Genomic DNA, 14,929 nt, shown 5'->3' with positions numbered 1-14,929 from the left:
GGAAGTCCCAAACTCTTCCTTATCCTGGTCCCAAATTTAAAAAAAACCAACTTTTAAAAAAGTTTGGGACTCCCAGGATTATACTGCTGCGCTCTCAAGTGATCGGTGCACGCCTCGCAGCAAGGCCAGCGGAACACCATCTCCTCACTTTTCGAACTACTTCTTCGGGTTCAAACCACGCCTTGCGGACAATGCAAATATTGGCTCCTCTCGTCGCGATTGCGGGACTCATCGCTGTTGCAGAAGGTGTCTGCAGCGGACCCAACGCCCGGACTAAACCTCCGAAGGGAGCCATCGTCGTCGACGCCACGGGTGCATACAGCGGGAGTGTCCGGACCGTAGCGGACGGTGTCGCCAAGCTGCCCAACACGACGGCGGAGCACTCTCTCTTCGTCTTCCCTGGTGAGTACGAGGAGCAAGTGATCATCCCGAAGCTGAATAGACGGCTGGTCGCAGGGCTACACGTGCGACAAAACCTCGTACGCTGCGAACAAAGTGACCATCTCCCATACTCTGGCTCAGAAGGACATCCCTACCTCCATCACGAGGGATCGCAACGACCTCACCACCACGCTGCGTCTCCGGACGGACAACATCAAGGTCTACAACCTCAACGTCGCTAACATGGCAGGCAGAATCAAGAAAAACGGCCAGGCGCTTGCTGTCTCGGTCGTCGGAACCAATTCCGGTTTTTACGCCTGCAAATTTTTGGCCTACCAGGATACCCTGTACGCCAACAAGGGTGCCAACCTCTACGCCAAGTCGTACATCAGCGGCGCTGTGGACTTCATCTACGGTCAGTACGCGAACGCTTGGTTCGAGTCTTGCGACATCGTGTCTATCAGTGCGGGCCACATCACGGCGAACGGCCGTGACTCCGATACCAACCCGTCCGCGTACGCCTTCAACAATGCGCGTGTCCGGCACGGCTGGCCCCGAGACGGTCTACCTCGGCCGCCCGTGGCAGCCCTACGCTCGCGCCGTCTGGCAGAACAGTGAACTCAGCGACGCTATCAATCCTGCCGGTTGGGAGTTGTGGGAGGACAACAACACCGCCAACGTTTTCTTCAAGGAGTACAACAACAGCGGGGATGGCGCGGCCACCGACGAGCGAGCGGATTTCAGCGGAGTGTTGTCGCAGCCGATGGCTATCACGGACGTCCTCGGTGAAATTTATAAGAGTGAGTGGTGGGTTGACACCAAATTCTTGTGAGGAAACAGTTCCATTCCCTCCTTAGCTGTACCCAATTTCACTTTGGGGTCTTCTGAGCAGGAAGAGGAAAAGGTGTCGTGACTACCAAAAAAATGTTGTCCAGTCAAGAATTTGCGCCGTCGGGCTCGGAGCGCCCTCAGCAGGGTTGCGAAACGGTTGGGGGGTTGGATAATACAACCTAACCCTTGATATCCTATCATACACTGATACTGGTTAACTATATTAATGTTTTGTCGAAATATGTTACGACTGAACTTTTTCACAACAAATGAATGTTGCTTAGACTCTCAGAATATTGTCATCTTATATATGCGTTAAAATCATTTCAAAAACTAATACATAGCCCTTCTACAATTGGGTGGACGGGGTTTTATGAATATCCCCAACAAGTCCGACCCCGGGAGAAATCAATGCGTAATTAAAAGCGTCCTAATCCTAAGGATTTTTCCTAAAATATCGTGTGGACCGCATTTTTATTAGGACTCGGTTAGGACAAGTTGAACCAAAAAAAATGTACCGTAAGTAACATTACGGGGAGCGAGCAGAGCGAGCGCTGCAACCCGAATTTTTTTTTCTAGACACCACGCCTGTCCGAGACGAGGACGTAGCGTAAGGAGGTGGGGCAGGCCGGGTAGCGGGCGCAGCGAGAGAGGGGCGGGTCCCCCGCCGCTAAATCCGCGGACGAGAGCCAACGCGCTAGTGTCCTGTCAAGCTATAGTCAAAACAAAATGAATATTATAATGTCTCCTTGGATTATCCGTGGATTTTAGGTCGGATTTTAGGTATTTTTGTTAGGACAGATAATTAGGTTTAGGACGCTTTTAGGTAGGAACAGAGCGAGTTCATTTATTCCACCCACCCACGCATGACCTCCGGAGCAATTCACAACGATGTCCCAAGCCCAGCCGATCAAGCTATTTACGGGAAGCACCGAAATATGTGGGTTTTGCTTTCATCGCTTCATTGAGCAAGATGTTCCAGACTTCAGGTCACGATGGATCATGAGTGGTGACAGTTAGTGCAAATATGTGAGAGCGAGACAGACGTGCAGCGCGATCGTGATCTTTTGTTTGTTGAAACCGGTCGTTGCCGTGCTTCTTCGTAGAGATTCAAAAGCGCTCGTAAATCACCACCATCCGTGTATTCCAGTGCAATGCACAGATCGGAGAGTGAATCCAACGCAACCCCTACAAAATTTACAGATGTTCCATAGTAGCAGTAATTTTGGCTTCGGCTACGAACGCGTTGACATGTTGGAGGTTTCTTCGCGTTAACGGGTTTTGGGACGACGACATTATTACGACGGCTAAAAGGATTCCGGGTGACAGAGACAAGATCAAGAAATTAATCCGGAGTGGGTTTTTTGGAGAGGAACATCTTGGCGTCTACAATAGACAGCAAATTGCGATCAAAATGTTGCTTCCTTCCGTGCTTCTCCCAAAGAATGTGTATCAGATATCTGGGATGATGATATCGACCCAGAATCGCTCCTGTCGACGTCATTGCTGCTGTACCAACGGTAGGAACTAACGGGGTTAAAGGTGTCCGTGCCAAAATTTTGGTATATAGCGCTAGCGTTTCCCATAATCATACAGGTGTGTTTAATGATATTATCCTTGTCCATTGTGAGAGACACAGCATCGCCAGGTGAGCAAAATCTATCCCCCACCATTGTCGATGAGGCTTCATCATACTTAAAGTATGGAGTCACCGTGGCTGATCCATCGCTATTCACCATCACCTTGTACGCTTCAGTCATCGGGTTTCCGCCCAGACACGAATGATTTTGCGAGATCACCAATTGCATACTCAAAACGTGGAGCAGTCTTCATCCGAAAACAACACGTGGATGATACAAGGTGAGCTAAAAAGGCCTCGCATGAACTCCAGATAATTTCTCGTGGAGCAGTAGGTTGGTGCATGCTCGTTTTTCGCGTACGCGTAGCAAGTCCCCTCTTCACAACTTCGATTTTGTCTCGCGTAGACCGAGTACAATGGTGAACTACTACAATTGCTGTCTTCATACGCTGCGTATTTTATTGCCTCAATGAGGGTCCAAATTGATTGAACGGCAAGAACCGACTATAAAAAGGTACAATAGCAAGACATTCATCGCCTCTGAGCGAGTACTTAGTGAGAGCCAAAGTGGATCGGCATCGGTCGTTTCCAGCCGCAGGGACCACTGCAGTGTTATTAGTTCGAACCCGAGCGTGCCAAACGCTTCTCGCACGATATCGGAGCTATCGCCATTCAAACTGACGAATAAGTATTGTTTCCCATCCTGTCCTCATTCGTTGTGTAGAGCGCTATTTTCATGCCAGCTCCTGCGCCAGCACTACCTGAAGCTTGTACAAAGCCTCAGCTGCACTTGGGCGGTCGTTCGGATCTACGGAAATGCAAGCATTACCCAGCTCAGTGATCGAAAGCAGGTTAGACTCGGAGAACTCCACCCGGATAGATCCCGTTGCCACTCTCTGAAGCAGGGTAGCATCCGTCAGCTTTCGGCCCTCCGACTCGCAACTTTGTTTCTTGGTCTGAGCGTACGGGAACGTGTGGACGTCCAACTCCGACAAAACTACACCAAACGAGAACATGTCCGCCTTCACGTCGTATCTCTCGCCAAGCATAACTTCAGGAGCCATCCACAACGAAGTTCCGACGCCAGCAGTCATAGTTCTATCTAATCGCTCGCGAGAAATCCCGAAATCGGTGAGTTTGGCCTCCATAGTTTTGCTCAACAGGATATTGCGCGACTTGAGGTCTCGGTGGATGACGGGTGGTGCAAGCGAATGGAGGTATGCCAGCGCGTGGCAAACGTGGAGTGCGATGGTGCCTTTCTGCCGGTCGAACCCGACCGAGTGCCTCGAAGCGAGATACTTGTCGAGCAGAGTGCGCAGATCCCCGCCGTCCATGAACTCAAGCACGACGCACAAGTCTGAAAGCGAGTCCCACGCAACACCAATAAACGACACGACATGTGGATGATCCATGATCGCTGTCATCTTGGCTTCAGCGAGAAACGCGTTGACATGCTGGATACTTGCGCGCGTAGCGGGGATGAGCATCTTGATGGCGACTTGTTGCCGATTGAAAAGACCGGAGTACACCTCGCCGTATGCCCCGCGGCTGAGGAGCTTCTTCACGTGAAGCTTGTCTCGCGGAATCCGTTTAGCCGTGATAACATCGTCGTTCCATAGCCCTCGTTGTCCGTTCACCGCTGATTCGAGGGAGGCTGCACTGCCAGCTTGTGTACTGCTGGTCGGCCGGGCGTGACTGTCTTCGTACTTGGATTTGTTTCGGCGTCGAAAGAAAACAATCGCGACGATGGCGGCAATCACGACGATGATCCCGACGACGACCCAAACGACAATACCCGAGCTACTGCCGGAACTTTCATTCGCAGCTGAGATGGAACCACTGGAGCTAGCATCGATGTGAAAACTATCACTGGTGCTGGAGGCGGAACTCTCCGTCGCCGCCGATCCGCCGTCATTTTCGTCCAAGCTGCTGTACCATCGATAGGCATTTGTTCCACACGCGTGGTTGACGAGATCACTGCGGCCAACAGTTTCTGTCGAGGTCAGACTACTCGAAGAGCAGGACGAGCTGTTGTAGTCCTCAAGAGTTGCCGTCGCGTTGTTGTGCAGGGTATTCTTGTAGTAGAATGCGCCACCAGATTGGTCGTAGGCCCCCACGCAGTCCGTCGTGGCTGAATACCCCAAGCCGAAGTCGAGATAGGTGCAATTTGGGTCCTCGAAACTAATCCTCACAAGGAAGTCCGCCCTGTCGAACAGCTCCTTCATAGCCCCGAGGAAGTCCGTGGAGCACACGATCGAAACTCTGTCCACGTCGGCCGTGCTCGATGAGGAGTTGGGAGAAAGCGGATTGACCACGCACGTCTCATTCGAGCAGAAGTCCCCGCCGTTTTCAAGCTTGACGAAATACGGAGCCCCAGTACAGGTATCGCCTCGGTAGTACGCCGTGAGCGAGTAGTTCAGCGGTGCGAGGACCGGCAGCACCATCCTCCACCAGCAACTTGCTAGTCGACCTTTCGAGCGAGATCCAAAACGCAAAGTGAGTCGATCCACTCACCCACCACTAGCCTCCAGAAAATGCCAAAGCCAAGCGAGGAATCAAGTCGCAACATGCCCATGAACATCCAGCGCTGCCCGGTCATAAGTCCAGCGGCTACTTGGCTACACGTATTAATAATACCTCTAACGCGATGGTCATGGCTACACTCGTTGAACTTGTGTGCACCACGTCACATGTAGCCATGTGTCATTAAACCGCACTTAGCCGCGACCTCGGCCGGCAGCCAACCACCGGACGCCGCCAAGAGCCACGGCCAGCAATCACTTCCTGACGCTGACGCCCATGGCGCGCCGAGCCCCCGCGCGCAAGGCCAAGAAGCCCAGCGGCGCCAAGCCCAGCGCCAATGCCAAGTCCAAGTCCAGAGCCAGGCGCAAGCCGCAGAGCGCCGCCGCCGCCGCCGACGTGTTCAGCGACGACGAGGAGGAGGCCGCGCAGCAGGAGCGCGCCATGAACGCGCGCGCCGACGTGGACGAGGTGTTCGAGTACGAGGAGCCGAGCTTCGAGCAGGAGGACTCGGAGCTGGACGAGGACGAGGCCTTCGACAGCGACGACGAGGCCGCCTACGGCATGTTCTTCAACAAGAAGAAGAGCGACAAGAGCAAGAAGAAGAAGAAACAAGAAGATGTTGAAGAAGAAGAAGAAGAAGGAGAAGAAGAAGAAGAAGAGGATGGAGGAGACCTCCTCTCGGACCTGCTGGGCACGGCGCCCGCCGCCAGACTCTCCACCGCCAGCGACCAAGAAGAAGAAGAAGAAGAAGAAGAAGATGCAGACGACGAGCAGAAGATCAGGAACCTGGGCGCCCTCGTGGACGGCCTCGTGCAGCACAAGAGCCGCCGGAAGCTGGGCGAGATCGACGCGCAGTTCGCCAACGAGGCGCCCGCCGACGGGCAGCTCACGCTCGGCAGCCTCCTGGGCGCGCAGGCGGCCAAGCCCGGCGCGGAGGCCGCCGAGGACGACGACGAGGCCGACGAGAAGACCAAGACGGGCCTCGACCTGCGCCGCGTGCGCCAGCAGGTGCGCGAGCTGGAGGGCGATGGCTCCACGCTCACGCTGCAGGCCAACAGGGAGCCCGTGCACGACGCGCGCGCGCAGCGCAAGCTCGCGTACGCGGACAAGAGCAAGGAGGTGGACCTGTTCGAGCCCGTGGTGCGCCGCAACAGGAACAAGGAGACGCTGGACCTGCGCGGACAGGCCCCCAAGCTCGAGAAGCTCACGCCCGCCGCGCTGGCCAGCAAGTTCGTGGCCCAGACGGACATGGAGAAGAGCGTGGCCGCGCTGCTGCAGGCCGGCGACCTGAGCGACAAGAAGCTGGCGCAGGACGAGGAGGAGGAGCTCGCGCGCAAGCACGTGTCCACGGCGGAGGTGGCCGCGCGCCAGAAGGAGCTGGCCAAGCTCCGCTCGCTGCTCTTCTACGAGGAGCAGAAGCAGAGGCGCGTCAAGAAGATCAAGAGCAAGCTCTACCACAAGATCCGCAACGCGCAGGACAAGAAGGCCATGGCGAAGCAGAGGGAGGAGCTGCGCGCGCTCGACCCCGAGATGGCGCGCAAGCTGGACGAGGAGCTGGCCGAGAAGCGCGCCGAGGAGCGTCTGACGCTCAAGCACCGCAACACCAGCAAGTGGGTCAAGCACCAGCTTCGTCGCGGTATTCAGGCGGACGATGCCACGCGCAGCGCGATTGCCGACCAGCTGCGTCGCGGTGAGGAGCTGCGCCGCAAGATGAACGCTGTGGACAGTGACGATGACGATTTGGATGACGATGACGACGATGCGGAGGGAGATGCCGCCTCTCGTCTGCAGAAGCGATTGGAGAAGCAGGCCAGCGCGCTGGTCACGGAGATTGATGCCGACTCAGCTGAGGCTGGCAAGAAGCGCGGTCTGCAGGGCATGAAGTTCATGCAGCGTGCGGCTGAGAAGCAGCGTGAGAAGGCTCGCACGGAGGCCGAAAAGCTTCTTCGCGAGATCCGCTCTGGCGATGGCGCGGATGGCGACCGTATTCTGTCGGAAGGCGAGGACTACCTCAGCTCTAGCGACGAGGGCGCTGCTCAGAAGAAGAGCAACACGGCCAAGAAGGTGAAGAAGAACGTGGTGGTGACGGAGCAGGACAAGGCGGCTGTCGACCGAGCACTGGCCGGCGGTGCGTTGCAGACTGCCAGTGTCAGCATGAGCGGTGGTGTGTCGGCTCGTGCTTCGGGCGCGATCGCCATTGATCTTGGCGAGGGTGGCGGCAGTGTTTCGCTTGCGAATGGCGACAAGAAGCAGAGCAAGGAGCTGGAACTTGGTGCCAAGGCTCCGACGCAGAAGTCAACCGCGTCTGAGCCACAAGCGAAGACTGACACTGAGGACGCCGACATGGAGCCGGCTGCCGAAGGTGAGGAGAACCCGTGGCTCTCGAGTTCGGCCACGAAGAGCAAGTCGCGCAGCAAGAAGAACAAGAAGAAACTACAGCAGAAGAACGCGGGTTCGCAGCCGGACGTCGCAGCGGCCATCGAGTCCCTTGCCCAAGACACGAAGGAAACCAACAAGGACGACTCCGCTATTGCCACTCTCACTAGTGGCACTGCAAAGGCTTCCAAGAACGGCAAGAAGCGGAAACTGGACCAGGCTAAGACTGAAACTGAGGTGAAGCCTGAGCAGACAAGTGCCGGCAAGAAGAAGAACAAGAAGTCCAAGAAGGATGGCAAGGCCGCTGACCAGGACGAGCTTGTGCGCCGTGCGTTCGAGTTCGTCGCTGATGAGGAGGACGAGCTGGCCCAGGAGAAGGACCGGTTGGCTGGCCAGGATGCCGACGCAAAGAAGGGTGCTGAGATCGCAAAGCTTGTGGGTATGTCTGGATGGGGTAGCTGGGCTGGCGATGGTGTCCGGGTATCGAAGCGTCAGATCGCGCGCGAGCAGAAGGCGAAGGATATCGCCCGTGAGGCCAAACAGAAGGCGCTGGCTGGTCGCAAGGATGCTCGCCTAGAGAAGGTGCTGATCAACGAGAAGAAGGACAAGAAGGCTGCCAAATTTACGGTGAAGGACGTGCCGTACCCGTTCACGTCTCGGGAAGAGTACGAGGCCGCCATGCGCAACCCTCTGGGCAGCGACTGGAACACGTCTCAGGTGACAAACGTGCTGACGGCGCCCAAGATCATGAAGCGCGCTGGTACGGCGATCGCGCCGCTTGTGCTCTCGAAGGAAGACCGCAAGCAGGCCAAGAAGGAGCTGAGCTTGAAGCGTAAGGCGAAGTTCTAGACGTCAGGGCATTGCAGATTGGAATAGAGTTGGATTTTGTTACATGTAGGCCTGCTTCATAACCTACTTCCTGCCCGGCAGACTACACGCTAGCAACGGCTAGCACTAGTAACATGGTCAAAGTCATGACGTTGTTCGTCACAGTCGCTGCATCTGAGGTTTCCTGGGTGGGAGCGACAGTCTGAGAAGACAGCGTCGCCGTTCCGGCACCCGTGGCATCATCGTCGACGCCGTTTTCAGCGGCCGTGACCTTCCCCACAAAGTAGTCCATGGAGGAGTTGGTGGGGACGAAGGACGGCTGCTTGCCGTCCTTCATCTCGATGGAGTCGGCCTCCTCGTCGTCCAGGATGACCGTGAAGTTGTCCATGACGGTGACCTTGCTGGTGGTGAGCGCCTTGCGCACGTTCTTGGTGAACACGGCGTAGGTTTTTGACTTGCCATCGTACGGCTTGTTGGCAGCTTTAGCGAGGTTCACATCGCGCCGCCAAGTCATGAGCTCGTTGAACTGGTCGGAGGATGGGGCGTTCACGTCAAGCCGCATCGCGATCGAGTAGTACAAAATCGTCTCGCACGCGGCGCGCATCGGCAGGTCGTCGAGCTCGCATGGAGGCATGTTGAGAAGCACGACGGCGGTGATGATGCCCATGCAGGCGTTCGAGTTTATGAGCGCCGTCACGGTTCTCGCGTCGGGTATGATGCCCGTGTACGGGTACATTTGGTAGCCGCTGTCGTCCACGCACGTGTCGAACGTTTCGTCGTTCGCCTTGAAGAACTTCCTCACGGTGGCCACCATGCCGTTGTCGCAGTCGTAGGCGTCCACCAAGGCGAAAGTCTTGGATCCGACCTGGGCCTGCGCGATGGAAGTCAGCTCCTGCAAGTCCCGCGCAACGAAACCGTTACCGGAGACCACGGTATCGGTATCGGAGACCGTTCCGTCCACGATTCCATTCGACGACGGAACGGATCGAGGTACGGCCTCGACACCCCCACACGAGCATGAAAACGCCTCCAGCGCCGCTATTAGCAGCAGAGCGAGCGCTGGCGACCGCATGGGCGCGCTGATCGAAATTTGGCGAGTGGCGAACAGAAGCATGCGGCAAACGTGGTGTGAGGCCGACGCTCTGCCTCTGCTCGGTGCATGGGATCGGGGACGTGAGCTGGATGGGACCTGCCCGAGTAGAATCGAGCCGCGCCATTGTTTGGGTAAGTCATCCGGGACAGGAGCGTGAAGCAAAGCACATGCTTCCCACCCGTTTCCCGAGCCGGAACAGCCTACGCAAAAGCATTTGGCAGGATACAGAACGCCAATCGAGTACGCGTTGCAACAGGTGAAGCACCGAGATTAAAGTCTCGCAAACAGACTGCGTTTTTTTCGCAATCCGCTGCGACGTTATGCTGTCCGTGCTTGTTGCTCCGTGCTCCCCGAATTCAAGTGGTCGACACTTTTTCACGAATTTCGATGCGGCAGATAGTTGATCAATTATTACAGTATCGCTATATGTGCAGTAACTTACTAACTATTTGAAAACGTGCTTTGGCGAATCAACGCTACTTCTTCCCTTTGCTGTTTCTGCCACATTTCCGGTTCAGCCCAGCGTTCGTGAGTCTGAACAACATGCGGAAATGGCGTTGTATGAAGATGATGGCTCGCTCAGCGCACCAGGGAGAAGCCGTAGTTACCGCAGTTGCCATCGCCATAGATTGTCTTCTGGGCCAAACCTACAGAGTTGCTGAACAATGATAGCCACCACTGCAACACGAGCCCACCAAGTCCATTAACTTGAGTAACGTGATTTAGGGTCCGTTGGTTGGCCTGAAATCCTGAAGATATTACTGTACTACGGTACAGAGGGGACAGTCTAGTTAAATCGTCGATGAGGGTCTGAAGTTGCTAACCAGAACTGTCAGTGCAGCTGGTTGGCGCTGTCGACAATCTACATCCTCTTCACGTATTAATACATTAGAAGCTACGTATTGATGGTCGTGTCAGGGCTGCTTTAATATGCGATTACATTGTAGTTATCAACAAATTAACGTTAGTCGGAGAACGCGAATGCATCAAAGTATCCCAAGTGTTCTCGAACGCAACGATAAATTTTTACTTGACTGCACGTAGACGTAGCACCAGCATTACCCAAACAAAAGCATGGCGAGAACTGCGGCAACTACAGCCGCTCGAGCTTGACCCCAGCTGGTAGGGGCGGCATCGCTCGTCAAGTTGGCACTGGATGTGAAAGTCTCGGCTTTGGCTTCCGACCCTTTAGTGCTCTCAGGGTTGTCCACCTTCGACCTAGCCTCCTTACCAACGTCGCTGTCGTTTGAAGAGGATGACGCCTTCAACGATGACGTACTGCACGGCTCCCCCGCTGTGTTGACAGTTTTGACCTTGCTCCTGTTACCGCGAAGCATTGGCACCTTGGGGACTGTCATGATCTGCTCCTGGCTGAACGAACCGTCCATCGTAGACCGGTACTCGACCAGCAAGTCTGGTGTCAGGCGAACAAGGCCGTTGGTTGCGATGGTGTACAGGTTGCTGGAGTATTCGGCATACAGTTGCGATTCGGAGTCGCACGGGAGTCCGAGCGCTTGAGCTAGATTCACGTCGCGCCTCCAATGCATCATCTCAAGGAACCGCTGAGTGGACGGAACAACTCCGACTGCATCCGGGTCCTTATCGATGTCGACGCCAATCTTGAGCAGTGTTTCGGCAGCAGCTCGCATAGGGAAGTTGGATATTTCGCACTCGGGGATTCCTGCTAGCAGAATCGACGAAAAGATAGCTCGGCATGCCAGCGACCGAACCATAGCTTCAATCTGCTCGGTCGTCGGGTGTGTACCGGAAAACGGGAAGATCCTGTAGTTGCCTTCAGCCACGCAGGTCTGGAAGACCATTGCGTTCTTGGTGTAGAGCACGTAAACAACCTCGACTACCGAGGTGTCACAGCTGAGGTCGTCGACGATTACGAACGAACTCGAATCGGGTGCCGGCGATGAGATCGGAGCGACGTCGAACCTCGGACTCTTGGCATGCTTCCCGTATTGAGCGTTTACGTTGGACGCGAAGAACACACACAACAGCAAGTGGAAGGCGGAGCGTAGTACACTCATGGGTGTAGGTGTCGTTCGACTGCCAAACGAGGGATGTCTTGCTCCTTGGAGAAAGACAACTGACGCTGCTGCTAATGTTTCTTGGTGAGACTGAAATTCCTCTGCCCAAGCGCGTGTATTTATTAGCACCGACAAGGTGGGCCGACAACCACCTGGAGCCACTCTCTACGGGCATCTGCATTTCACACTCTCTAACTTGGCGTATGCTCCAAAGCGACATAGCAGTTTGTGGACCTGAAAATCTTATGCGCGCGGTTCTCAATCTGTATTGTCGGCAGAGCAAACGCTGGCCACAGAGGTGTTGCGCGCCTTCAACAACGCCAACACATCGAATTACTTCGTCGAAGCCAACGCTTTTTGGATAGATGAGCTCACATGAGCCAACGATTTAAAGGGACTTTCACGCAGTATTCGATCTACTACGCGCTGTGTACGACACCACCTCACAACACCAAAAGACTACACTGACGATCAGACATACAAGGGTACCTCGCTGGCGAGGTGATTGTTATACGAGCACAAGTATTGCCACAGTAGCGACGGCCACAGATAACCGGGACTTGCTCCAACTCGTAGCACTTGACTCGTCCGCAACGCCTGGAAGAGCCTGGGGAGTAATAGCCGATATCGTATGGCTGCCCGTCGATTCCGTTTTGGCGGCCGATCCCGACCTGTCAAAGCTGCCGCTGTAGCTGCCAAAGCCACCTCGAAGCATAGGCAACTCGGGATGATCCATGATCTCCTTTTGGCTGAACGGGCTGTTCACATCAGGTCGGTACTCCACCTTCATGCTCGGTGTCAGACGCACCAAGCCGTCGGTCGTGATCGTGTACAGGTTGCTTGCGTACTCCGAGTACAGCTTGGAGTTGTTGTCGCACGGCAGACCGGCAGCTTCGGCGAGGTTGACATTGCGCCGCCAGTCCATCATCTTGACGAATCGATCAGTACTCGGGATCACGTCCAGATTCTGTGGGTAGTTGGAAATGTCTACGGTGATCTTGAGCTGGGTTTCAGCCGCTGCTCGGAGCGAGAAGCCTCCGATGTTGCACTCCGGGAGCCCTGCAAGCAGAGCGGCACTGAAGATGGCGCGGCATGCAAGCGAGCGAGCCATGTTTCCAATCTGTGTGGGCGTCGGGTATTTCCCTGAGAACGGGAAGACCTGGTACTTGCCATCCGACACGCACGTCTGGAAGACCATGGTGTTGCGCTCGTAGATCTTGTAGAGCGTCGCAACACCTTTCGCGTCGCATTCTGTGCTGTTGACGAGCGCAAACGTGTCCGAGTTCGGAGTCGCCTCTGCGATGGAGCTCGGCTCGAAAGTGGCGCGCGGTAGATCCTCAGCTTTTGTCAAGACGGCGAACAGCGCGAGAACTAGAAGGTTCAGCACCGGGTGTACGAAGTTCATCGTGCCCGGCACCTCGGAGACGGCGACAGTCTCGATGCTCGTCGGTTGTGAGCCCGTCGGGAGGAAATGCACAAGTGCTAGGCCCTTGGCCACCCTTTCCGATCATCTGCCGGACTAGAGCTCATGGTGGTCAACCCCCCATCAATTCCGTCTGGCAGCTGGACGTGGCTGTCAACGACGTGTCGGCTCGCATGTTGAGCTGTATCTACAGTATTACATGGCCTAAGTACATGCCTGCAGTCACTCGGTCCGATAAGAACGTGCGCGGAGACTAAGCGGTCACGAAGACTCCACACCGGTGCTCGACGATGTCCCGACCCAATGGTGATGGTGTTTGACCCTGACCTTGATATCAACAGTTGGGATAGCCTTCCAACCGGGAGTCTAAGTTGGCTGACGGACGATAGGGGGACGACCATAACGAAATAAATTGCAAATACTACAGAGTTAACCCCCTGCTACACTGCCACTAGTAAAACACCGAGGACGAAGCTCAAAACCGCGGCGGCAACTCCGTGAGGTACCATCGACGGCGCGGCGTTGCCTACTGCAGCCGAGCTTTCACTAGCGTCACTGTCGCTACTGCTGACTCCAGCCGAAACCGTGCCCACGACGTCATCGCTGTCCGAACCACTGCTGTCAATGGTAGCGTAGTCCTCCCCGTCGGCGTCATACCAGGACCCGCTCGCGAGTTTGTACTCGATCTGGTAGTTCGGCAGCACGCGGATGGAGCTGTTAGTGCGGGCGATATTTAGGTTCTCCTCGAACTCGGCGTAAAGCTCCGAGTCCGAATCGTCGGGCACGCCCGCCTCCTTGGCAAGGTTCACGTATCGGCGCCAAGACATCATCGCCTGGAAGCGCTCGGCCGAGGGCGACGCCGCCCAGCCTAAGACCAGGTCCACGTGGATCTTGAGCAGCGTCTCCACCGCCGCCTTGAGCGGGAAGCCAGAGATTTGGCACTGCGGGAAGTCGGCCAGCAGCACGCCCGTGAACACCACGTCGCAGGACGTGGACGCCGCCATGGACTTGATCTGCGCGGCCGAGGGCTTGGTGCCGAGGAAGGGGAAGATCTGGTACTGCGCGTCGCTCACGCACAGGTCGAAGAGGGCGCGGTTCTTGTTGTAGATGACGTAGATCTTGTCGGACACGGTTTCGTTGCAGTCCACGCTGTCCACGAGCTGGAACGTCGACGAGGTGGACGACGCCGTGTCGATCGGCGCCAGTGTCACCTCCGACTCGTTTGACGCCGGCGCGGAGGTGGTGACCGTCACATTGGCAGGGACGACGGTGGCGTTATGTTCGGAGCCCACAAATTCCCCAAGCGAACCGGAGCCCGAGGCGCCAGCCTGGACGACCAGGAACGCCAGCAGCAACGTAAGCAGCGACGTCACCGCCATAGTCGAAATACCCGCGAAGGAATTCGGCGAGTGCTAGTCGGAGCTTCCGCTGACGCTAGAACCACGTCAAAGTGGGAATGCGCCTGCGGAGACCAGAGCACCCGATCAGAGAGGGTGACGGTGAGCGGCCCGTAGAGACAGGAATGGCGGGCGCCGCATTTACCAGCTACATTCGTAAAGTGACTGGCACGCTTGACACGCAAACTCGGTACCAAGGAGTCAGAAAGACCTGAGCGTACGCATATAATGGTTATTGAATACTGCAGGTACACCAGAAATAAGATCTAAAAAGTGCGATTTTATGCTTCGATATTGAAGAGAAATAACTGATATTATCAGGGTATACATTCCAGGACGTTGCCGGTCTCTGGCCCAGTTGAAGCCGTTACCTTCGCGACAGTGTCATCAGACCACCACGATGGTCTCACCACGCGAAGGAGAGCCTTCCCTGCTCGGGCCACCCAGTCTTCCCCACTCTCG

General features: G+C 55.7%; 7 protein-coding genes across 7 annotated transcripts; 2 read left to right on the top strand and 5 right to left on the bottom strand.

The window, feature by feature from the left end:
* Window positions 1-191: 191 nt before the first annotated feature.
* On the top strand, window positions 192-999 carry IUM83_03195 (putative pectinesterase; the record flags this gene model as incomplete). Its single annotated transcript, XM_067927181.1, has 2 exons — window positions 192-402; window positions 497-999. 2 exons carry the CDS (start codon window positions 192-194, stop codon window positions 997-999), a joined length of 714 nt encoding a protein of 237 aa, XP_067791687.1.
* Window positions 1,000-3,525: 2,526 nt separating this feature from the next.
* IUM83_03194 (TKL protein kinase) lies at window positions 3,526-5,235 on the bottom strand (the record flags this gene model as incomplete). Its single annotated transcript, XM_067927180.1, has 1 exon — window positions 3,526-5,235. The coding sequence occupies one exon, from the start codon at window positions 5,233-5,235 to the stop codon at window positions 3,526-3,528; it is 1,710 nt and encodes a 569-aa protein (XP_067791861.1).
* Window positions 5,236-5,590: 355 nt separating this feature from the next.
* On the top strand, window positions 5,591-8,539 carry IUM83_03193 (putative U3 small nucleolar RNA-associated protein; the record flags this gene model as incomplete). The annotated part of the gene is made up of 1 exon (XM_067927179.1): window positions 5,591-8,539. One exon carries the CDS (start codon window positions 5,591-5,593, stop codon window positions 8,537-8,539), a length of 2,949 nt encoding a protein of 982 aa, XP_067791864.1.
* An 82-nt stretch (window positions 8,540-8,621) lies between these two features.
* IUM83_03192 (elicitin) lies at window positions 8,622-9,590 on the bottom strand (the record flags this gene model as incomplete). The annotated part of the gene is made up of 1 exon (XM_067927178.1): window positions 8,622-9,590. One exon carries the CDS (start codon window positions 9,588-9,590, stop codon window positions 8,622-8,624), a length of 969 nt encoding a protein of 322 aa, XP_067791865.1.
* Window positions 9,591-10,669: 1,079 nt separating this feature from the next.
* IUM83_03191 (elicitin) lies at window positions 10,670-11,647 on the bottom strand (the record flags this gene model as incomplete). Its single annotated transcript, XM_067927177.1, has 1 exon — window positions 10,670-11,647. One exon carries the CDS (start codon window positions 11,645-11,647, stop codon window positions 10,670-10,672), a length of 978 nt encoding a protein of 325 aa, XP_067791862.1.
* A 508-nt stretch (window positions 11,648-12,155) lies between these two features.
* Window positions 12,156-13,052, bottom strand: IUM83_03190 (uncharacterized protein; the record flags this gene model as incomplete). Its single annotated transcript, XM_067927176.1, has 1 exon — window positions 12,156-13,052. The coding sequence occupies one exon, from the start codon at window positions 13,050-13,052 to the stop codon at window positions 12,156-12,158; it is 897 nt and encodes a 298-aa protein (XP_067791863.1).
* Window positions 13,053-13,510: 458 nt separating this feature from the next.
* IUM83_03189 (Leucine-rich repeat protein soc-2) lies at window positions 13,511-14,449 on the bottom strand (the record flags this gene model as incomplete). Its single annotated transcript, XM_067927175.1, has 1 exon — window positions 13,511-14,449. The coding sequence occupies one exon, from the start codon at window positions 14,447-14,449 to the stop codon at window positions 13,511-13,513; it is 939 nt and encodes a 312-aa protein (XP_067791668.1).
* Between the last annotated feature and the right edge of the window lie 480 nt (window positions 14,450-14,929).

This window comes from Phytophthora cinnamomi (genome assembly GCF_018691715.1).
Source record: "Phytophthora cinnamomi strain GKB4 chromosome Unknown Contig38, whole genome shotgun sequence".
Classification (NCBI taxonomy): Eukaryota; Oomycota; class Peronosporomycetes; order Peronosporales; family Peronosporaceae; genus Phytophthora; species Phytophthora cinnamomi.
Note: the sequence above shows the minus strand (reverse complement) of the source record. Positions and strands in the feature narration are given on the sequence as shown.